The sequence below is a fragment of the Scomber scombrus genome, chromosome 15 (assembly GCF_963691925.1).
Source record: "Scomber scombrus chromosome 15, fScoSco1.1, whole genome shotgun sequence".
NCBI classification, from domain to species: Eukaryota; Metazoa; Chordata; class Actinopteri; order Scombriformes; family Scombridae; genus Scomber; species Scomber scombrus.
In genome coordinates this window covers 21,686,202-21,710,415 of record NC_084984.1, presented here as the reverse complement: position 1 = coordinate 21,710,415, position 24,214 = coordinate 21,686,202, and the positions used below count along the sequence as shown (strand labels likewise).

At 40.4% G+C, this 24,214-nt stretch overlaps 1 protein-coding gene across 1 annotated transcript in view; it reads left to right on the top strand.

The window, feature by feature from the left end:
* Nucleotides 1–19,901, top strand: part of ank1b (ankyrin 1, erythrocytic b) — a 69,150-nt gene extending 49,249 nt beyond the window's left edge. Inside the window, exons 27-43 of the mRNA XM_062434909.1 lie at nt 285–397; nt 1,376–1,600; nt 2,087–2,241; nt 2,569–2,780; nt 4,370–4,574; nt 4,782–4,878; nt 5,006–5,234; nt 5,758–5,886; nt 7,380–7,499; nt 8,669–8,753; nt 9,888–9,962; nt 10,052–10,183; nt 10,468–10,626; nt 17,821–18,475; nt 18,577–18,847; nt 19,198–19,269; nt 19,833–19,901. Coding sequence (XP_062290893.1) covers nt 285–397; nt 1,376–1,600; nt 2,087–2,241; nt 2,569–2,780; nt 4,370–4,574; nt 4,782–4,878; nt 5,006–5,234; nt 5,758–5,886; nt 7,380–7,499; nt 8,669–8,753; nt 9,888–9,962; nt 10,052–10,183; nt 10,468–10,626; nt 17,821–18,475; nt 18,577–18,847; nt 19,198–19,269; nt 19,833–19,901 — 3,003 coding nt within the window. The remainder of the gene's footprint in view (nt 1–284; nt 398–1,375; nt 1,601–2,086; nt 2,242–2,568; nt 2,781–4,369; nt 4,575–4,781; nt 4,879–5,005; nt 5,235–5,757; nt 5,887–7,379; nt 7,500–8,668; nt 8,754–9,887; nt 9,963–10,051; nt 10,184–10,467; nt 10,627–17,820; nt 18,476–18,576; nt 18,848–19,197; nt 19,270–19,832) is intronic.
* The last annotated feature ends 4,313 nt before the right edge of the window (nt 19,902–24,214 follow it).

The window sequence follows — 24,214 nt, the reverse complement described above, 5'->3', positions numbered from 1 at the left end:
CACTAGTAATGCATAATGTGACATTTATTTCTTCCTTTCTTTTAGAATTTCTTAGCTTTTTCTGGTTTACTCTCTGCCTGTTTCCACCTGTCATTTGCTCTCTTTTCTCTCACTCCTTTCATTGGGCTGTTTTTGTTTTATCGCCTTCTCCTCTCTCACCTTTTTCTCTATCTATTGTCTGTCATTCCCTCCTACTATGCTCTGTCTTAATCGCTTCTGTCATGGTTATTTTACTGCTGCTCAGTTATTCACTGCCTTTCATTTTTCTCCCTGCATGACCTCAGCACACTCCCATCCCCCTGCCAAAGGAATATGATGAAGACTCTCTTATCCCAAGCAGTCCGGCTACAGAAACCTCAGACAATGTCAGCCCTGTGGCGAGTCCTATTCACACTGGGTGAGATAATGAAACATTTTGCTGCATGTTAATCCTCATTTTCAGTGATGTTCCTTATCAATCTTATTATAAAGACCAGTTTATGAGATTTACAAAGGTGTTTGAAAAGTACACATACAAGGACATCACAACTATCAGTTTCCATAAATGATAATTTAGTAAAAAAAATACAGATATATAAGCCAGGAAGGCATATTCACAATGTCCGTAATCCAAAAATATGGCTCCACAGTTAATGCTGCAGACTCTTCCTTCATTTTTTATGACCACTGATGTTATAATATATTAAATTATACATGTTTGTTACTTAAGGATCATAAACTACTTTGACTGTTTCCATGTTTACACTTCGTTCATATTGCTCATTCATAAATAATGTAATACATTTATTTCCAACAAAGCTCCATAAGGTTAATGCAGCATAATATTAATTTATGAAGTCTGCCTAGTCATAATTTATGCACAGAACTATGAGTCAGGATCTGAAGAGCCGAGTATTAAGTGAGGGTGGTAGGAGGAAAAGATTGACTCCTGAGATCAGAAGAGTCACCCTGCCTGACACACACACACACACACACACACACACCTGTCTGAGCTGCATGTCTAATTTCAGCATCAAACAGCAGGAGGTTCTTTCTGAATATTTTCTGTGTTATTCTCGCTGCACTCACTGGCCACTCCAGATGGCCTGTCCTACCCTGCAATATTGGGACAATGAAATGAAAAGGGCACTCACACAGTGAATTGGTGTCAGAGGTACATGTAACTCTGTATGAAACATAAACAGACAGTTCCCACTACAGAATCATCCATGTCTGTTTTATTAAATTGATCGTTTTCCCCTCACCAATAGGTTGTGGAGTTTCTGACCTATTTGCTGCTCTTTGTCATTACTGATTACAGTGATATAGTTGAAAATGAGTGAAATGCAGTGATCTGAACGTCTCCATTTAATCCATATATTGCTTCGACTCTCAGCTTCCTGGTTAGTTTCATGGTGGATGCTCGAGGAGGCTCCATGCGAGGGAGCAGACACCACGGCCTGCGAGTGATCATCCCTCCTCGAACCTGCGCCGCACCAACACGCATCACCTGCCGCCTGGTCAAACCTCAGAAACTAACCACACCTCCTCCACTGGTGGAGGGGGAGGGGCTTGCTAGCCGCATCATTTCACTGGGGCCTTCCAGTATGCAGTTCCTTGGGTGAGCCAATTAGAACAATTTATTTGTCCAGCTATAAATGTTATAAGTTCTAAGTACATATAGCATGTAACTTAAAGAAAGAAGCCCCAGTTTATAGGGTTTCTGTGTATGCTGTGTGCGTGCGTGCGGGTGTTCTTATTTTCATGAAATAAAAACTGTCTTCCAATTTCAAACAAAAATTAGAAAAAAATTTACTTTGGATTGGTTTTGTTTGTAGCATCTAGTGTAATGTGCAAATAAATCACAAACAATTGATTATTCTGCCATCTAGTGGTTATTGATACTGCAGATCTGGACATCTCAGGGAGGTTATTTCTGGAGTAATCTCAGTTTGAATTTAAGGCAGTAAAATCAATCTTTTGTACCCAATTCATATTATTTCTCACTTATAACTAATTCATGATCCTCTGTGTGCTGAAGAAAAGTAATACACCTAAAAAATGATCCAGACCCAGATTTTTATTCAGCTTTTTGTTTCTTTCACAGGCCAGTAATAGTGGAAATCCCACACTTTGCCTCACTGGGCCGAGGGGACAGAGAGCTTGTGGTCCTCCGCAGTGAAAATGGCTCAGTCTGGAAGGAGCATCGCAATCGCTATGGCGATGAAGTGCTGGAAACTATCTTGAATGGCATGGATGAAGGTCAGTGTGATAGGTATTGGATGTAACCGTCCATGAGACCCTGCATGGTTGCAGATAAGCCTGTCTTAATCTTGATGTATGACCCTGGAGTTAGAAAACAAGAGCACAGGGAGGGGATATTGTTTTTTTAATGGGAAAGTCGTTTCAGTAGCATCACACAAGCGCATTTTCTCTCACCTCACATGTAATTGTAAAGTGGGGTTTGTGAACTAAGTTGTGACTGTGTTTAATTTAACTAGACTTGTGTTAGTGTTCTCTCTGTGTCTCTTGTTACCATTCATGTCCTCTCTTTCCTTTTTCTCCCTCTTCACATCTTCATGTCTGCAGAGCTGGAGAGTCAAGAGGAGCTGGAAAAGAAGAGAATCCGTCGGATCATCTCCACTGACTTCCCCCTCTACTTCGCTGTGGTCTCCCGCATTCAGCAGGAGAGCGATCTGATTGGCCCGGAGGGTGGCCGACTGACCACTAAGCTTGTACCCCACGTTGAGGCCATCTTCCCTGAGACAGCTGTAACCAAGAGAGTGAGACTGGGACTGCAGGTAAGATGAGGATTTGGAATTAGAGAAGAAATAAAGCAGAGGGAACATATTTGTAAAACATGAGATAGATTCTATGCATATCCATACCTTTCATAATTGCTCGGGGTGTTTGATATTTCACTTGTACAACTAATACAATCCGGTGCTCAGAAATGACTAAATGCAGATTTTTTAATTATGACACAGACTTAACTCTCTATACCAGCGTGTTTACCTGTGGACTAAGTAATTGTGCTACATTCAGTGTCTTTTAGTTGAAATTTGACACATTTTACATTGCCAAACTGATGCTCTGTCCATTTGACAAATGAGGCTCGATATGTAAAAGTTGTTGATGCTATCAGTCAGCCAGACTGAATGTGTTTACTTTACTGTTGACTGTAGACAGATGATTCATTTAAGGAAGTTCATGAATTGTCCTGTGACATTTATGAAAAGCAAATCTGTTTTTGATCCAGTATTTTCTATCCAGCATAAGTCCGTATTTTATTGAACTATAGAAAGTTCATGCATGTTTTTTTCAGTTGACTGTCTTTTATCTACGTTATTTTTACACCTGTACGCTTTTATTTACACTTGACATATATATCTTTTACGATTTTTGAAATGTAATTTTCCTGCCTTACATTTCTAATAGTCATTGATTTGCATTTATTTAATTGTGATATAATTTTGCTCATATTTATTCGTGACAGTAGTAAAGGCTTGAAAAAACTCTGATGTGGTCATTTACAATATGAAACTGTAACCTCTTCCTATAACATACTGATTATTTCTTGCTTCTCGTTCATTAAAATACTACATGGTATACAGTTTTAATATACAATGTACAGGATCACCTTGCATATGCTGTTGCCAACTAGGTGGCTTAACACAAGAAACACAAGAAAACCATCTCAGCCATTCTGCCGTTTCAAAATTAGCATTTTGTGTCTGTCCTTACAAACATGAGCTTTTGGCAAGTGTGTGGCTGACTGTCACTCATCCAGACCTCCACAGACACACATATGGGATTTTGGCAAACACTTGTGCTGACTCTCTTTTCACCCAACACCTCAACTTGGCCTTGTTTTCCATGACAGGAAGATTACGGGTTCTACATTTCTGTTGTGTTTCGGTCACTTCACTGTACATTATTTACATTGTCTGTCACAGCACTGATGCTATTTGCGGAAGCTGCATGGGTCTGAGTTTTGCTTTGCCTTATGCTGCTCTGTTTATGTTTTCCTTTTATCCAGCCATTCATCACTCCTCAGTTCCCTGATTTAAATTGTGAGCCACACTGACCGAGCTGATGCACTGATCTGAGTTGGGTCAGGTGTGAAATATGAATTGGTTGCATGCGTGAGTATGGCTGTGAGTTTGACCTTTCAGTCTATTGCACGTGCTGTTCTGCTCCCCGTTTTGTATTGTCGCTATATCTTTCCTACTTTGCCCTATTATCACTTTCCCTTATGTCATCATATTAACTGTTTTTTATCTTTCATGTATCTATACACCCACCCTTCTGTTTAACACCTAATTCTTTATTCTCCCTTTCCTGGCATGTTGTATCTCTATAACCTTTTCCCTTACCACTTCTACCTTAGGCTCAGCCAATTCCTGATGAACTACTGACTCGACAGCTTGGTAACCAGGCAACCTTCAGCCCAGTGATTACCATCGAACCACGCAGACGCAAATTTCACCGTCCAATTGGACTGCGCATCCCATTGCCACCATCCTGGAGGGAGAGTCCCCGGGATGCTGGGGAGGGTGATACCACCAGTTTACGCCTGCTCTGCAGTGTCATTGGTAGGATCCTGTTGGAATTCGATTTTCTTTTTTTAAACAAGATGTTTGCCAAATTTGGTGACATTGCATTGTTTGAGGCTTTTTCAACTGACATGAATTTTTTGGATGTAAAAATCACATAAAATGTTCTGTAAAAGTGAGAATATAGACATCTGTTACCTTGTTTATCGGGGCATGAATGACACAGTGGGGGTTGTTGTGTCTCAGGTGGGACAGCACCAGCTCAGTGGGAGGACATAACAGGAACCACTAAGCTGATGTACGCCCACAACTGTGCCAACTTTACCACCAATGTTTCTGCAAGGTGAGCTCCTTTCAATAACGAAGTTAAATGTATTTCCTGTCAGTGATGCATCCAGAATCTACAGCTGCAATTAAGTGTCTCTTTGTCCCTTGTGTCCTTCCCCTTGTTGTTCTTTTACCTCATCAAGGTTTTGGCTGGCGGACTGTCCACGCACAGCAGAGGCAGTGACCTTTGCCAACTTGCTGTACCGGGAGCTAATGGCCGTTCCATATATGGCCAAGTTTGTTATATTTGCAAAGATGAATGAAGCGCGCGAGGGACGCTTGCGTTGTTATTGCATGACAGATGACAAGATGGACAAAACTTTGGAGCTGCATGAAAACTTCACTGAAGTGGCTCGGAGTCGAGACATTGAGGTCAGCACAGGGGGCAAAGGGAAATGGTTGCCAAGGTCACCAAAAAGTAAAGCTGTTATGGGGAGAAATAGGTGTTGGTACACTCATACGTAACTCCCAGACAATGGAAATCATTTTCATAACATCTGATGTTATTTTAAAGTGCCTATTTTATGCATTTGGTTCTTGTTTTCTAGAGAATGATTATAACAATAAATATTAAATGCTGCTAGTAGCAATGCCAGTTGTCTTTCTTTTCATCATGAAAAGATGCGATTCCTGTCGTTTTTCTCTTCGTAATGAAACGTAAGAAGGCTAATATCGCTGCTGGCATTGTTGGTATTGCTCCCAATGCCTCCTTATCCTGGAGGCGTCGAGCGAGTGCAGCGTTTTCTGCAGCACAGATGAGTAGGAGATTGTGTCAAAGATGTTATGATATCGATCTGCACTCTGGCTGTTTTTACAAGGGTCAAATCCTTCTCACATTCTCTTGGTGCTTTGATTTATCTTGTCACCCTTTAAAATGTTATGGCATTTTCCACAGTTGATGGAGGGCATGCCGCTGCACCTGGAGTGTTCTGGGAACCTGGTGCCCATCAGGAAGGCCACCCAGCAGCCTCGTAGCTTCAGCTTCCAGGCCTTCAAAGATAACAGACTGCCTGTCTCTGTCAAGGTGTGTCTCTACCTAGCTGTTTATATGCCTGCATTTTTATCACCAGCTACATATTCATACAGTATTGGAGTTTCGTTTGTTCAGTTGTTGGGTTCAGTATGTTCACTCGCCAGTTAGTCAGTCTCCGTCCTGTACACCAGCTGACTACCATAACAACCTGTTCATATGGTGTTTTTTGTGTGTGTGTGTGTGTGTGTGTCTGTTTGCTTTTCAGTGTCATATCTGTCAGTGTGTTCACTATTAGCATGTAAAAGTTCAGATAGTAGTGCAGCACCATGTTTCCTTCATTCAGCACCACAGCAACGACAAACCAAGAAAGTTAAACCTGCAGCTGAGAAATAGTTAAATTAGAATTGTAGAATGATAACATTATTACATTCAAACCGTAATATTAACCATCCAATCGTAAGGTTAAAACTATGAATGTCACAAGTCACAAAGTCAGTAAATATTGATAGTTTTTTTAATATATTGATACATTATTTGATCTCTGCAGTCAATTCTTCTTCATGGTTGTCAAATCATTCTTATTTCTAAACTGTTTTTTTACTGTTCTATTTTACTCTCAAATGTATTTATATGAATGTTTATTAATAGACACCTCTCTAATATGTAATGGTATTTTTGTGTATAGATGCGTCACTGTAAACTTGTGGCAATAATTGTCAGTCGTTTGTCTTTTTTTTTTCTTTTGCATTTTTTGTTGTTATAAGTCCTTCTCTTACACAGATGACATGTCTCTGTCGCTGTTTTTACCTGTTTTCATACTCTGCAACTATCTGTACATGCCTATCTTGTGATCATATTTGTCATTTTATATTTTTTATTTCATTTAATTTTTATAATCTATTCGTCTGTCTGAGTTCATATGTGTCTCTGAGCATGACACGCTATTGTACAACCATCAGCCAGATGAAAACTTTGATAAATATCTTTTCATTACGATGTAGCCAAGCAACAAACAACTTACCTATTTACCTTTCGACTCTTCTGGGTAATTGTTTGCATGTCCTGTGACTCCCACACTTTCTTTGCCTGCCTTCCTATCTTGCCGCCTTGCCTGTCTGTATGTGTCTGTCTCACTGTCTCTCTTTCTCTCTCTCACGGTCACTCTGTAACTGTCTGGTCTGACAGACGTCCAGGTAAAATGTGCAGGTAAATCTCTCCCTCTCGCCTGCCTGTGGACTGCTTTCATCCCTGTTTCCCCCTGCTTCTCGTCCCATGTTACTGCGCCACATGCTTGTGACATTATGGAGGGATTTAATACTAGTTTCAATCTGTTTTTCCTTCCTCCTCCTACTCCTCCTCTGTTGCTCTGTTTCATTCTTCTTTTTTCTTGCGCGTTCTATTTCCGCTTTCTGTCTTCACTTACTCCTATTGCTCACTCTTCTCTTTCATTCCTCTGTCTGGTATCTCTTTTTTCCACTATTTTTTCTCTCTCCATATTCTATTTCTTCTCCTCTTGTTCTCCGTCTATCTTATATGTATGTTAGGTCAGAGATAGTAACAAGGATGCCGCTGGGTTTTTGTCCTTTCTGCGGAAGTGTACCAAGTACGAGGACACACAGCATGTACTGTGTAACCTCAACATAACCATGCCACCCTGTGTCAAGGTAAGGACTTGCTTCCAAGCACCGGCACAAGCACACATTGTTTTCTGGCTGACATTCTAGGAAGAAGAAGAAATCAGTTTTTCTACAAAGTATAATATTTACTGAGTTTGATTAGGTGGGATTTAGTTTTTCATTACTTTGTCAGAACTGATTATATTTTATATATATATATATTCCGCTTATAATTTATGGAGAACCTCTTTTAATAATGTGGGTTTGTAAAATGTATTTGAAATAGGGAAAATTTGTCACAGCCTGAAAATTAGCCTGGTACCTATTTTCCTATTTTTTTAAGTGTTTTTTTCCCCCAGTTATGTATACATATATTTTCTGTTAAACGCGCACGTAAATCAAATTTTGCTGGCACAATAGTAAAAAATCAGTAAGCCTATTTAAGTCTTTTAACACCCATCATCCTTTTGCCATTGGTCAACCTAAGTGAAAATATATTGACTCTTTTTGTCACATCATGTGCAAGAAGTGTTACAGGGATACAGGGAAGGACTCAAATGCAGTCTGATGCAGTTCAGTGATTTAATGTACAAAATGGAGGAACAAAGGCTTACAAGATGGTGAGGCAGGCGAGGGCCAAAAGCAGAGATGCAGTCCAAACAGGGAAAAAGAAAAACCAGCAATGAGCAAAAATCAAAGGTCCAAAAGAGGCATTGCAATTTAAAAATCAAGGGAAATGGACCATTGTATGTCGTGAGTGTCTGATGAGGGAATGAGTTGCAGGTAAAGAATGGGCATAGTAGAGAGCAGTTAACTGCAGGGGATGAGAGGAGGGAACATGGAAGAGATGAGGAAAGGAGGAAAGGTCCGAGGGCATCTGGTGGACAGCTTGAGGATGGCAGGTCTGGAGAGTTGGAGGAAAGTACACAGCCTGGGAGAAGTGAGCAGGGGCTGGATACAGAGAGCAATGCAGAGGGATGGGGAGGAGCAGACTTCAACTGCTGCTTTAAAAGCAGGGTGACTCCATATTTTTAAGGCTTCACTTGTATACTCAGCTGCACAATTTTGCATGTACATTATTTTTTAAAAGCACCATTAAATCTTAAAGCTCTACATAATGCATACTATCCATGGACAAAAAAGTTTAAAAAGTGTTACATTCATGACATTTCAGACAGTAATCATAATTAGATTTTGCTCTTTTGATGTGTTTTTAGGTTGTTGGGAGCGAGGAGCGCAGGCGAACATTAACCCCTCTCGCCCTGAGAGAACGCTACAGCGCTCTGAATGAGCCCGGTGTGGGTGAGTCCTTCACTGCCTGACCTTTAGCCCTCTCCTGGTATATTCATAGTGGAGACGGGCACTGAATGTTGCACTGCCCCTTTACCCACAACCCTTTGCTTCCCACTCCGCCCTCTCTATTTACCTGTATCTGTCTCGCGTGCACGCATGGCACAAAGACCGAACCTTGGATGCAATGCGCTGCTCTAAAGTATGCCCCAGGGTTCTTTGCAGTGCAGTTAGAGGAAATGATATTGAATGTGCGCCAAAAGATGAATAGCAGTCCCCAATATGACCCTAAATGGCTCCATGGCACCTGGCAAATTAGCCATTTCTTTCCTGAGTGTCCTGGAAGCTATTACAAGTGAGGAATGACTTCTGTGATTGGTTTGCATGGCGCTGATGTCTCCACTGCGATTTCCAATGGCATGGCAGCAGATGATCAGCATTGTAGCTTAGCAATGAATGGGCAGGACCTCGCAGTGGAGCTAGACAGAGGAGCCCTTATACTGGCCTGCTGTAAATGAACAATATGGCCGTTCTTGTTGGTTAAAACGAGTGGGAGGAGGAGCGAGGGTGAAGGGGCAAGGTCTTTTCTGTCTATCAAGTACACAGCGCTGCTACGTTGCACTTTGGTCCCTCTGTAATGGTTACTGAATGCTACTATGATTGGTGGGACAAGCACCTGAATGAACCCCAAAATCTAACCTCTCCCGCCCATATGGTGTTCTAACTCTGAGGATTATTTGGACAAAAACAATGTTGTGGGTTTTGCTTATTTCCTTCAACAGAGTAATGGCTTTGTCAAGGTAAGTATTGCTATTAACAATTTTAATAGCAACTCAAGCCAACGTCACGTCTCTTAGGACACAAAAGATTAATCAAATAAACCAAATAGGGAAACGATAAATAGAAACTGTCTGTAGTATTTACAGTCAGTAACACACTTTTGGATAGTCCAAAGCTGATATGATCTATCTCCCAACATTGATCCGAACACTTGAATATCAGCTGGACTGTCCAAATGAAGTTCCCTTTACAATTTTAAAGAAATATTTGGAAAAATTGGTTTAAAGTTCAACAAACACGAATACACCATTTTCCTTTGTGTTGTCTTTTTTGTTTCTAAACTGGTTGTTTTTATCTTCTCTTCAGCCACAGTGAACGCCATGGAGAGGACAGAGATCAAGATCAACATCATATCTGAGCAGCTGGGTTTGAGCTGGGCAGGTCAGTCATTTAAAATATCTTAAGATCTCTTTTTCTACTGTATCTTCTTTTGTACCAAATGTTTATCAACTTGGCTGTCCTCCTTTCAGAGTTAGCACGAGAGCTCCAGTTTGGTGTGGACGACATCAACAGGATTCGTGTGGAGAATCCCAACTCTCTGCTGGACCAGAGCTCTGCGCTGCTCAACCTGTGGGCCAGCAGAGAGGGCAAACGGGCCAAGAGTACGTCCAATATTACTGTTTACCTCTTACATATTACCTGATAGCTAAAAACAGCGCAAAATATTGTGGCTACACTTGCAAACAAAGCACAAAAGTAGAATCAGGTGCACAAAATCAAATTATTTATCTACTCTATTTACTTTGACTTCTCACTTTTCCTGACTCTCCAAATGTTTCTCTTTTCCTTTATCCCTCTTTTGTTTCATTGTACACATACAATTCTTCCTCCGTTGGTCTCCCTCTCTTTTTTTTCTTTCTTCCTGCTCCATCTGTGTGTCTCTCAGTGGAGAGCCTTTATATCGCTCTGAGGAACATTGACCGTGCAGACATTGTGAGCTCTCTAGAGGGTCAGGCTACGCAGCCAGCACCCGGCTTTTTAGAAGAGGGCGCCTGTCGACTCAGCGACCGCGACTCCACCCTGTTGTCCCCCAGTGTCATCAATGGTAAGACACACAAGCATATTAAACACCACACACAAAAGCCGTATTTAAATCAGTGTGTATTACAGCAAAAATATTATCTATTTAATAAATGATTGGATCCAAGATTAAGCTGTGATATTTTTTTAATTTGTTTTAAATTATTTCAACCAATATGTAAAGATTTTGTACCAAATTTAAGAGATGTGATTTGTTTTAAACAAAAAGCCCAAAAGTTTTGATTACTACTTAATAGGGGTGTGACGAGATCTCGTGAGACTAAAACGTGACGATATTTTTCATTGAAGTGAATGTTGTCTCGCAAAGCTATAATTAAGGGGCGCACCAAAACAAAAACACAGACGATCGGTTTTCTATCGATCATTGGCATGTCATGTCTTCTTTTTTCATTTCACGAGTGGATCATTAACCTTGTTACAGTGGGTGTCCTCGTTCTAGTTGGTGAACTAACAGCTTCTACCTGCTGTCAATAGTAGGAGAGGAGAGGAGCGGGTTAACCTCAGGTCTCTATACTGAAAGCCTGAAGTAGGAGGAGCCGAGGAATCTAGCGCAGCTATGGAAGCCTAATGATGCAAAAAGTAAAATGAGTCATACTACCAAATTATAACACAATTTATAAGTATGTTGTACTACTTGTATGTTTATGTGATACAGGATTTGTGTGTTTTTTTATTAGCAATATGTTATAATTTGTGATAATTGGATTCTTTATTTAATTTATATTTTTATATTAGAATTGTTTCTACTCTTCATAATTTACTTTTTAGTATTTGTGATTGTTTCTAACGTTTGTTTATGGTTGTTATTTCCATAAAAACCAAAATGATCCATCTATAAAATATCTATATGGGGAAACCTTTTACAGTGCTGCATACTGCATATGATAATTATATATTTAGAAAGTAGAACTAAAGTGATTCATTACAAAATGATTAGTTAAAACATTTCAAAATGCACCTGCATTATTTCCATTTTGTGAATTTCAAATAAAAGAAAAGTCATATATTTCCTAATTGAAGTTTTCTTAAATATAGAGTTAAAATCTCGTCTTGTCTCGTCTCGATCTCGTGAACCCAATATCGTGTCTCGTCTCGTGAGCTGAGTGTATCGTCACACCCCTACTACTTAAGTTTTTGAGTGTGAATACCAATACATGTGGAAGCTCCTTGTTTGATGATCTGTACATCAGATATAGTTTACTCTAATTTTCTGCTCAAGCATTTGCACCGATATAAATTCAGAACATGTACAAATTCACAGGACATGCTGGTACATAATAGGTGTAATATTTGTACATAAAAGTATGAATTCTATGCTTATTGCACCACTGTTAATCCAGGATTCATGTATAAATTTATTGTTCAAAAAGCCAGTGTAGTCAGCAATTCTAAAGACTTTCTTCAGCACCATAAGGTGGGCTACTGATCTTATTTACCTTCCTCCTCTGACCTGCCTCCCTTGAGTCTGGGTAACAGCCGTTTTACCTTGTCTTTGTTGCTCCACAAGAGGTCACGGAGACAAGGCTATCGCGCCTAGTGCACAAGCCACGAGTTATTAGACCCCCGTTTTTCAGAAGGGGTAAGTTGAAGGGAGCACGGGCTGCATGGTGGTTTGCTGCTCATGAACATGATGATGATGATGATGATGATGATGAATCTCAAATGAAATTTTTGAGGTCTGAGGAATGGTGTCATTCTCCCACCATGAACCCAGCCTTTTGCAGCATGCACTACCTCCGCCTCTGTGCATTCCTCACTGGGGCATAAATCATTTTTTTTTCAGTTACAGTTTTTTCACACCTCATACTTGAGCCCTAAACATGATGGTTCGTCCTCTTCTTACTTAATATGAGAAACGAGGATAACTCTCTCACTTTTACTGACAGGAATTTAAGAGTAGCTAAAACAATTTTAAACCCGAACCAGCTTAACACATTTTTAACTCCGGATTTTTAAATATGAATGTTTGAGATTTCTTTAGATTACATGTGTGTGAGTGTGGCTGTGTGAGTGTGTGCACACATACACATGTGTGTGCATACATTCATGCGTGTGTGTGTGTGTGTGTGTGTGTGTGTGTGTGTGTGTGTGTGTGTGTGTGTGTGTGTGTGTGTGTGTGTGTGTGTGTGTGTGTGTGTTTGTGTGTGTGTGTGTGTGTGAGTGTGTGTGTGTGCGTCTGGGATGAATACACTAGTCAAAAGTGGCGCTAGTACACAGATAGTGTGCTCTGGGCCTTCATACCTTGTTTCTATTCCTCCCTCTTTCTTTCTGTCTGTCTTTCTTTCTTTCTTTCTTTCTTTCTTTCTCCCTGAGAACAAGACAGAATTTCACCTGTGTTTTTATGCTGGATTGACAGCAGACGTTCTAACAGGTTTTGAAATTCCCGTCTTTTGCTCAGGACGATTTCTCTCCGTCCAGCTTTCAGTCTTTTTCTCTAAACATGTCATATCTGCTGCCCAGCCGCCCCACTCCTCCTCCACTTCCTCCTCCTCCCCTCTTCTCCTGCTCTTCTTCCTCACAGCTCTTCCTGTCCGACCTCTGACCTCATATGACCTCATGTTGACCTCTGGGCCTCCTCTTCTCTTGTCATCTTATTTTCCCGTGCTCCTCCCTCGTTCAGTCGAGCGGGGACCCTCTCCTCCTCTCTCAATCCAGCTCTGTGTGTGTACTACAGTTTGTGCATGTGCATGCTGCATGCTTTGCTGTTACAGTATGTGTTTGTATGTGCGTGTGTGTGTGTGTGTGTGTGAGTGAGTGGGTTTTCAGACCTGGGCTTCAGTAAATAACAGCTGAATTTCTTATTTAAAGAAAGTCAAAAATTACTTGATTTAGGTCAGCTTTCAAGAAATTCTGTGTGTGAATATGAATATTTGTTTGAAGGACGTTATATTTTTTATTGCAATGCTTTGCAAAATAAACTACGCTCAGTTTAATACTTATGATACATAAAATTTTAAAATATTTTTTTGCCCAGGTTTATCAAGATGATTTTTATGTGTACAGTAATAGGGATGTTTGAGTGAGCAGTTTCTTGATCGAAATAAAGTTTGCTGTTTTTGATCCTAACGTCTTTATATGCATGGCATGCTTTCAATGTATGGAGTTTTCTTCACAGTGTACAATGTTTTATCTGTTCAATGGATGTACAGTATTTCAGTCTTGTTTTTAATGCTATATTAACAAACAAATGTTTTTCTTTTCTTTTTCTGTAAAATAAATGGTGTGTCTTTTAAATTCTACGCTTTAAGAAGTGATCAGCTGCTGAACACATAATGTTCAACATCGTTGTTTCGTTGACATGTCGTCTTTCATTCATGGGCAAAAATACTTACTGTTAAGAGTGTGTGACTCGGTATGTTTAAAAAATGATCAGCACAAGTTTGCATAACTTTGAAAGGAATTTGAAGGAAAAATGTGATTGCATAAATATGTTGTGCAATGAATATGTGTGTAAAAAAAAAAGTAATGTTAAATTAGCACCAAATTTAACATAAACCTACAGATATATATAACATATTATAAATGTACATAATATGTATATATATTTAATAAACTATGTTTTGCCCAAGTCTGATGACAGAGTCACTGTGAACATTGTCTGAACGTTATCTGCCAGCAGGGATATTAGTGTGAGTGGTGGGTGTATCTTGGTTTTAGTGTGTGTGACTATTTCTGTATATTCAAGCCTCACCTGTGAGCCAGAAGTGTGTCCTCATCTGTTTTTGTATTGTGTGTTTGTGTGTGTGTGTGTGTGTGTGTGTGTGTGTGTGTGTGTGTGTGTGTGTGTGTGTGTCCTTGTGTGTGTGTATGTATGTACTGTATATACAGTGGAAAAGTAAGTGAGTGGTGTGCTGTGCTGTGCTGTGCAGTGCGTTGTGTAGTTTTTTGTTGTTTTCAATCTTTGTGGAGTTAATTTGTGCTTCACCACATCCTGTGCCTTCGACACTTGTGTGTGCGTGTTTGTGTTTAAATAGCAGGAGTGAAGGGAAAGGCTAACCCAGATTCATCTAACTCATTCTAACTCTCATTCTGACTCATTCCTCCCTGTTCACCTCATTCTGAAGCCACCTCTCATCATCCCTGCCCTGTACCATCCCAGAAATACACACACACACACACACACACACACACACACACACACACACTCACTCACACTACACTATCGTGCATTAGCACTAAAACTTTTAAAGACAATTACTTATACAGTCAAGAGGTATTTCAACCATAATACATAGTATTTTTTACTGCTGTAGAGTTGCCATGGATTCAGTCAGAAGAAGTCTTAGTTTTTAGCACTCAATCTAAGTTGCAGTGTGATTATATTTTTGGTCAAATTCAAATGACCTCCACTGAATATTCTGACCTGGAGGTTTTTAAGATGTTTTACACTCAAGCAAAGTAGACTTTGCTATATTATAGCCACTTTCCTATGTAAAGACTTACTGAATATTTATGTAATAGATAGTAAATGAAAAAAACAGTTGGGAAAAGGGTTAGCGTTGCTTTTTTTTTTTTTTTAAACAACGTTGTACCAACTACACTTAGTGAAATTAGTTATGTGTGCAATACTTTTATGTTAATCATGGACAGTATATTATTAGAGGAACCTAAATATATATTGAGTGTTAAAGCTCATTATCACGTTTTTTTTAAATGTTTTTGAAAAGAATGTGATTGTCAAGTATAGTTGTTGATGCACTGCCTCAAAGAGACAAACAGTCATTGCAAGTCAGTAAAGCTAGAGGCTAGTAGAGGGATCTGAAAGGGATAAGGACAGGAAATACTAAACATGTTATAATTATTATAGTTTATTGCAAGGGGAAATTTTCAATATTATGAGAAAGATTTTGACACGATCAGTTCATAAAAAGCTTAAAGTTGTGCTCACACTGTATCTTGAGTTTCTCTCTCAAAGCTTCATCCCAGCCACGTTGCTATAAAGTCTCTGCTCTGTAAACATTTGTGTTGTTGTAACCTGTCAGCTTGATACTGAATTAGTTCTTAGGGCTGCACCCGAAGTGGAAGCTCTGAAGCAGAGCAGTGTAAACAGATGCTAAGTTTGATTTTGGGTGAAGTACTCCTTTACTGTTCAATTTCACTTTATTCCATTCATCTGACCTCATTGATGCAACAATTTATCAGTATTACAGTCTTGAAGTATCACCAAAGACAACATTAAGATACACTTTAAGCTATAAGCTTCAGTCACATAACATTTCCAAAGTATATTATTTTAAATGTGGAATATGTATTTATATTTCTTATAGGACGTTGAAAGTGATGTTCATATCCAATAAATTAAATTAATAAATCAAATGAATTGTTCAAAATGCCACTTTTTAATGCCAGTGTTAAGAGATATACAATGAGATAAACATAGTTATAATATGAATGTAAAATACATCATTAATAACATTTTTTTTTACCCTTAAGTTAATATTATATACCAAATAATTTGTTTTAAATGATCACTGAATGTAATGAGTGTCTGTGTGTCTTGTGTATTTTACTAGTGTTGTTGCAGTGAATGATGTCTTGGTAATAGAACCAAACAATGTCTAAAATATGTTCTGTGTATACATTATTAAATTCAAGAGTTATTCTGCATTAAAACGTTTAAAAAAAAATATATATTCAATAATGTTTGAAATTCCAAGAATATAATCTATTAACTTATATTCTATTTATCAACTACGGCGTCCTGAATCTTGTTAAGAGACTTAACAGAATTGCACAAAATAATTCACGCTGCAATTAGGTGATATATTATATGTTTAATTTTAAAAGTCTGTCAGTTTAACATACAAATCAATGTGTAGGACTGTAAATTGCCTTCATTAACAGGCATAAATCAATTATAAGATCATCTTAAAATATAATAGTTTTGTCTGATGTGTGTGTGTGTGTGTGTGTGTGTGTGTGTGTGTGTGTGTGTGTGTGTGTGTGTGTGTGTGTGTGTGTGCGCGCGCGCATATGTATATGTGTGAGTGTGTGTGTACAATGACCTGTATCTGGATGCTTGGGATGCAGACATATAAATGCATGACGGTGCAACTACAAGAGAATGCAAGAGCAACAGTAACTTGCATTTTCCCCTGCAGAATCTGCAAGATGCTGCTGACTCCCACCACAGGACATGTTACAAGGGTTGGAACGATAATAAGACAAAAACATTTGTTTCATAGCTGCTGAGACATCATGGAAAAATTGTATTGTAAAGCACCCAGCTGCTGCCTTGTCGCTAATCAGGCATGCATGTAGACCAATTGATTACAAATTTACAGTATGGCCTTTAAATATTGCATTATCAATCGTAAAAAAGCGAAGCATATGTTAAACAAATCTGTCTTTTAGGGAATGGCTGTCTATCAATTCTTCAGTTTATGGGCCTTTTTTAATCTTTAAATTTCCTCAAGATCTCCACCTGCAATCAGGGCTCTAAAATCCAACTGGAAATCTTCTCATAGATGTTGTTGCTGAGATGATATTAGAAGAAAAGATACCAAAAACTCCCAGCACCACTTCTATGATGAGTGAATATCGTGCCAACCCCACACTCAACATCTAACTCTAGACTTTTTTTCTCTTAGCAAGAAACACTGTCTGTTCTGCAGATTCACTTTCTTACATGCTAGCTAAGAGCCTTGCACCACTCACTTCATACAAAACAGATGATACACCAAACTCCCTTAGTCCCTCACCTCACTTGAAGATGCTGTGTCCCAATGACAGAAACCTGAAGTGCTTCCTTTGGATCAAATCTGGCAGAAAATTAGTCCAAATGTTTATATGTGAATTAGACGAATCAACAGAAGATTGATAAAGGAAGCTGATTTTAGAGCGAAAGACAATGTTTTACTGCTTCCAGTGCTGCTCTTGTGTTTTGCCTTTTAAACTGAAAGTAGTGTAAAACATGTTGACTGGAATTTATTGAGTCTTGGAGTCAGATTGCTGGTTCAGGATCAATATGTCTTTCTTATCACGAGTGAAATGAATTGAAGGATATTTGAATCCTAAATGAGTGGTCTAAACTCTAAGTGCTTGATAAAGAGTCTTTCCTGGTATATTGGGACAGGGCTGAGCCCCACTGTTTCACTTATAGGTTGAAGAAACAGTTGACCCACCACCTCCCCATTCTCCCCCTGGCTGTGCCTGCGTGGTGTTAGTCTTTCTCTTGTCGCCCCTGTCTTCCCTCCAGGTTATGGGCTGGTGCAGGAGGAGCTGCTGTCCCCGGCCTCCATGCAGTACAGTTTGCCCTCTCCACTGGGGGCGGAGCCCTACTGGCAGGAAGTCTCAAGCCTCGAGTGCGCCCCCATCGCTACCACCGAGGAAGACACGTTAATGGAGATGTCGGACGTTCAAGTGTGGCCAGCAGGGGTCAGCCCCTCGCTGGTAACGGTGGAGGACTATTCACTTGAGGGCAGCAGTCGGGCTGATGATTCAGAGGGCGCCACGCTCTCTCTTCCCTGCAGCTTGGGTCGCCCCAGCAGCTGCGCCAGTGGGGCCAGTGGCTCCATTATGGAGCTGGAGGAGGAGGAGGAGGAGGAGGAGGAAGGGGAGGTTGAGGATGAGGAGGCGCCACAGGAGCTAGCGAGTGTGCTGGCAGAAAGGGACAGGGTGAGAGCCAGTGGCGCTGTCCCCAAGGTCAACCTAAACGGCCAGCTGGGAGGTCAGAGGTCGGATGGGAGGAGAGGGGAGGCTGGTACAACAGGAGGAGGAGCAAAAGGAGGAGGTGGAGGTGTAGAGCTGGGTTCAGTGGAAGGGATTTCTGTTGTTGCAGGCCAGCAGGCGTACGCCCAGCTGTGTGAGATGTCGGGACTGAGTCGAGCTGCGGAGCACAACGGAGACAACCGGTACACCTGCTTTACTTAAGTCAATCTGACTATATTGTGTGTTTTTTTCCACTGGTTTCCACTTCCATTTCTCTCTCCTCTTTTTGCATTTGGGTTTCCAGGTTGGTGGGAGGTGGAGCATTTCAACCTTACTTACCTGACAAGGATTCCCTGCAGGGCTGGGTGGGCTCAGTATCATCAGGCCGTGACGGCAGCGTGCCAGGCCTGCGCGTGGCCCAGGAAGCTCTGCTGACTCCGGTGTGTGACACGGGTTACTCTCATGTGCTGCGTGGGTGCCTCCTGCAAGGCACGCAGCCCTTTGACAAGGGGCTGGGCTTCTCCCACCAGGAGGCGGGGCCACATGCTTGGGAACAGGAGCAGAGGCGGGGCCAGGTCAGGTTGCTAACGCCGACCACCCGTCGCTTCCTGCGCCTGGAGGGGGAACATCTTGTCCATGCCTTTTTATCTTTTTTGAATTATACAATGAGAAGACAAGTCATTCAGTTTTATTTTTTGTTAAGTCTCACTTAACAACTTAACAATAATCATCAAAATTGATCATTTTGATGATGTCACAGAGCTTGACCAGAAAAATGTGTTGCGTGGTGCAACACATGGGAAAAATCTGCCATGTCAGATACTTAATTTATTTTTTACATTTCTAACAGACAAATGATTTATTATTCTACAAAAGTGAATGTCATGAATTGATATTTATATTTAAATGCCTTATCTTTATACAGAGAGAGGAGAGAGAGGACTATGCTGCTGAGGCGCAGTTTGCAGATGAACACGGAAAGATGCTGGCCAGAAAAGTAAGTCAGTTGTGTTTTCACCATTTCCACCGAGTCATATTCACACACAAAAGACTGTCAGCACAAGCCAACAGCATTTTACTGTGAATCAGTCAGATAGACTGGCACAAAGGGAGGGAAATTAACAGCAGCCACCAGCCAAATGTTAAAAGCATATTGTCCCCATCAGCAGACATGACAACAAACCAACCATGATTCAGAGATAATTCTGATTCTAGAAATGAACACTTGCATTAAAACGTTTAAATTCACCCAAATATTAAAAACTGCAATACCTATTTGTACAAAAGTGAAATTAACATATTTCATCATCATTGTCATCCATGGAAAAATGCTTGCACTTAAAAGTGATATGTTGAACAATGTGCTTCAGGTAGTCAAGTGTTTGGGAGATCTGATTGGCTGACGGCTCACTCATGGTAACAAAGTGACAGCTGGTGAATTTTGGGGCTGCAGCTGGTGGAGAGACAAGTTAGTTTCCTGCTCTGGTTACATGTAGAAGCATCAGCAGTTAACTGGTCAGAGTGTTGTCTCCTTCCCTCCTCCCTCCCTCCTTGCTCCAGGTGGGGGTGGATGTGAGAAGGGGTGCTCAGTCAGTGCAGCGCACCAGTCTGCGGAGAGTTAAACACTGAAATACACATACTACCCAGTGCTCAAGGTACGGCTAACAACAAGCACTTGTGCATCCCAGTGCTTGGATAGATGCAGCTATGGCAACATACTGTTAGAGCCTAATAATCTCTCACATGCTGTTCTGTTCCATTTATGTTCAAAATTAGAGTCCTTAGGTTTGGTATCCAGTAGACGATGATAATAATAATTTTATGTTTTTGTTCTCTTTGGAGGGACGAAGTAATTTAGCTGTGTTTTGAACGTTAATGTTGTCTCTCTCTGTTTTGTAGGACAGGAAAGCCACTGCCAAATCATCCTCCACAAAAACACAACCAGACCGCAGAGGAAAGTGAGCAAGGGAGGAGAGGAAGACAAAAACTACAAAGTGCAAACTACAACGTAACAAACACAGAATCATCCTCAACGTGTGACCATGGAGCAATCCACAGAAGAAAAGAGAATGAGAAAAAAAAGAGCTCAACTTGTAGTTTTATAACATTTGTAAAGAAAAATATCAACTAAACCAAGGCATGATGATCCCCCTTTTTCTTTTCTTTTTTTTACAAAAAACAAAACAAAAACAAACATAAATGTCAGTAAAACTACCAAGAAAAAAAAAAGCAAACAAAAAGTGCTTCCTGTGAACTGTAATCGCATGATGACTGCTGGTGCATGCCCTTTGACCTTTTGAACTGTCATTATCTACAAACTGAAGGGGTACAAGGTACGGGGTGGGGTGGGTAGGGGGGGTCGCTGGCCCACGCTTGGGTCACAGGCCATTTCAAGGACCTTATTCCCCCAAACTGGAGTGGTTCATGTCAGCGAGTTGAGTCCAATAACACTACAGCCAAAAAAAAAAGTCTTTTTCCCTCAATGGAATTTTGTGTACTGCTGAGCCCACCGACGCTTCTTTCACCGGACCCTTTGCCCTGTTACTCTCAATGTGATATATGCACTCTATGCTATGTGGACATGTGTCGGTGTGTGTGTATGTGTGCGTATGTGTGCGTGTATTCTGCTACCGCTTGTGTTTTTTGCTTCTGGCTTGGCGCTGAGCCCTGCCCCATGATTGGCTAATAGCCCCTGTGATGTCACGGCAGGCTCAGTGCTGGAATGAGAAAGTCGCTGTGTTCCCCCGCTCGTGAGTGTCCTGTCTGCGTGCGCTGACGTCTCTTCCTTTGTGGATGAAGCTCGCTTCTTGTGTTTGTTTCTTTGGGACGTGTCCAACTTGGTTTTTAAGCATCGTTCTGACTTCAGTAGGGAACTCAGTATCTTTACCCCCTCGTGTTTTCAGGGGAAATGTGCTTTTCAGACATTGGGAATGTTTTCTTCGGAAAAATGAGTCAGTTGCTTGATCGCATTGTGCAGCAGCTCTACAACACAAGAACTGACTTCCCCCCCCCCTTCCTCATCACCTTTTCTAACCTTCTTCCGTCATTTCTCCCTGTAGCGCGTCATCTCAACCCACAGTTTTTCTCAGTAGCCTCAGTCGATATGCAGTAAAATCACAGGCCTCTCCATCGGCATTTATAGCTCCTCCATCCAGTGTTAAAAAAAAACGTGTGCTCCCTCAATCTGTTTGCAACGGCTGTAGCGCCTCACTCTCGCATTTTGGTTCGTTCATTTGAAACAAAGTGAATTAAGTGGGGACAAAGTGGAGGATCTGATTCACGTGAGAATATAGCGATTTGGAAGATTTCTAATCTAGCATGTGAAAAATAGCGTTACGCTACTACGACATGTGATTGTGAAAGGAACTGTGCAGCGAGGACAGACAGGTAGCACTGTGATTGTCTTATTCTCACTGACCCCAGACCCGTGAACTGTGAAGACACACACATATAACAGACAAAAGCACACCCAAACACATGCATATACAGTACCCACACACACACATCCAGAAAACATATACATCACATGATTAAATAATTATCGCCTGGTCAGAGTGTCAGATAGGTTTTAAGTTTGCCACAGCAATAATACCTAACAACAAGAACGCAGAAGACGGAAGGATTTGATACAGAAAGGTGTAAAAGACTGAACTCCTCAGTGAAGACAGGAACTCCATCTGGATGAATAGCTGTGCTTTTTCTGACTGCTTCCAGCGACCTTGAAGAGAATGAGTCAGAGAGAACACACTGATGCAGCATCAGATGACTCAGCTGTAGCCATGTGGGACTGCAGAGGCCTGGGAAGGACTGTTTGTTTCTCAGCACTTAACGTAGCAAAATATAAACCAGGATATGTTAATACACTGATACCTAATATGGAGTCTGCTGCTGCCATAAGGTGGACACCATCTCCATTTTCTTTTCTGATCTTTTTTTCTGAGTAATTTAAGTAAAATGTACATCTTTAATGGTTTTAGTGTATCACACGTTTCAGAAACACACTGACATCACTGTAAACCTCTTGTTGTTCTCTTCATCTCTGAAACACATTTTTTATGCAGAAACCTGACGGCAGCACTATGAAGAGGTCATATCATAGTAGCACACATTTCCTGGAAATCAAAACACAATATTAATCCCATAAGTACTGTAAATGCTACTGTAGCCTGAATGAGTGAGACACTGAATGAATGAATGAACATTAGTTGCACATCACACAAATGCACATATTTTCCATGCCCGGTCCGTGCAAATGAGAGCCTCATCGGATATAGCACATGTTTATTACATATCACATGTTTTCCACTGTTTATTCCACTCAGGTTTTCAGTTCTGCTCTGTCAGAAACAAAATGTTCTTTTTTTGTTTTTTGTTATTTAGAGTCCTACTCTTAAAGATGAATGCAGGACACAAAGTGAGTGCATCAGAACTTGACTTTGGTGTTGCGGCAGTTTGGGGTGGGATGGGGATGCTCTGGGTGTTTTGAGGGACGTATGAAGCAGGGTGGTGTGTGTGTGTGTGTGGGTGGGTGTGTTGGGGAGTTCTTTGATTAAAATAAGACCAAAAAGATACAGGATATTTAGTGTGTGGTCAGTAACCATGCACCTCTTTGCCCTGTATATGCAACTTTGTGTGGAGAACTTCAGCTGGTCGTGTTTATCCTAATTCATTTCCATCATATGAATTTAGACATTTAAAAGAAAATAAATGTACTCAATCCTGTGTTCAAGTTATAATTAGGATTTTAAGTACATCAAACAGCAGTTTTGATATTGTTTGGCATTTTGAGTCACAGACACCATTCAATAGAATTCTGTAATTGCCTTTCTATAGTATTTGTTGTTACTGGTGTCTTCCCAGCACTAAATTTAAATTGTACAAACAACAGAAAAGATTTGAAGAAAAGGATACAGGTATTTACTAGACATGACGCAGAAGACAAAGGCTGGTGTATCTGTACATTTCACATAATGCTGAAGACACCATTTAATCAGTGTGATTGAGTCAGATGACTCCGTGCACTGTCTTCTTTAGTCCTCACTATGAATCTTTTGAGCCTACAATTTGTTTAGATTTGCTTTAAACAGATACACAAGAGGCTATTCTTCTGTCTCATTTCTGATAGAGTATCCGACAGGGCATAGCTACTACTAAAAATGTAGAAGCAGAAGGCTTTGACATGAATTTAAATCAAGCAAGACTGAAGTTTTAATTATCCTAACCCTTGTATAACTTAAAGTTAAACACACCGATATTGATCATATTTTAAACCACGAGTATTTGAATTTGCCATCAGTCTGACTTGAGAAACTTGACTCCACCAATTGTGTGTGTGTGTGTGTGTGCGTGCGTGCGTGTGTGATGATGCTTGGTTCCAAACCTAGTTGGATCAGGGGGGAAGAAGAAGAGAGAAAGTTTTTACCAGGCATGTGACTTGAGAGGACGTGTAACCTACAACGATGTATTTTAAAGAGTATTGTAAAATTTTAACTGTCGCGAAGAATAGAGATCACCTATACTCCTTTAGAATGGATACATGACAATGTAAACGCAATATCATATTACTCTATCCTAAGGAATGCAACTGCGCACATGCACAAAAAAAATATGTTTTTATGAAAATATATGTATAAATATATGACAAAATATATTTAATTAGAATGCTATGCACCCTCATAGAGTTGTTATGGATGTTCTTCAAGCATTATCTAGACTAGGCCAATGCCCACATCATGGGGAATGTAGAGGCTTTGTAGCTATGACCACTTGTTTTCTTTTCTTTTGTATTGTCCTGGAGAGAGGATAAACAAACGTGAATATGTATACAAGCCTTTCAATCAGAATCATTCTGACATGAAGATATGTATAGATCATCTTACCCTGTACACCAGCTCAAACCATTTACAAGAATTAATAAACAAAGATGTGACATAAACAATGCG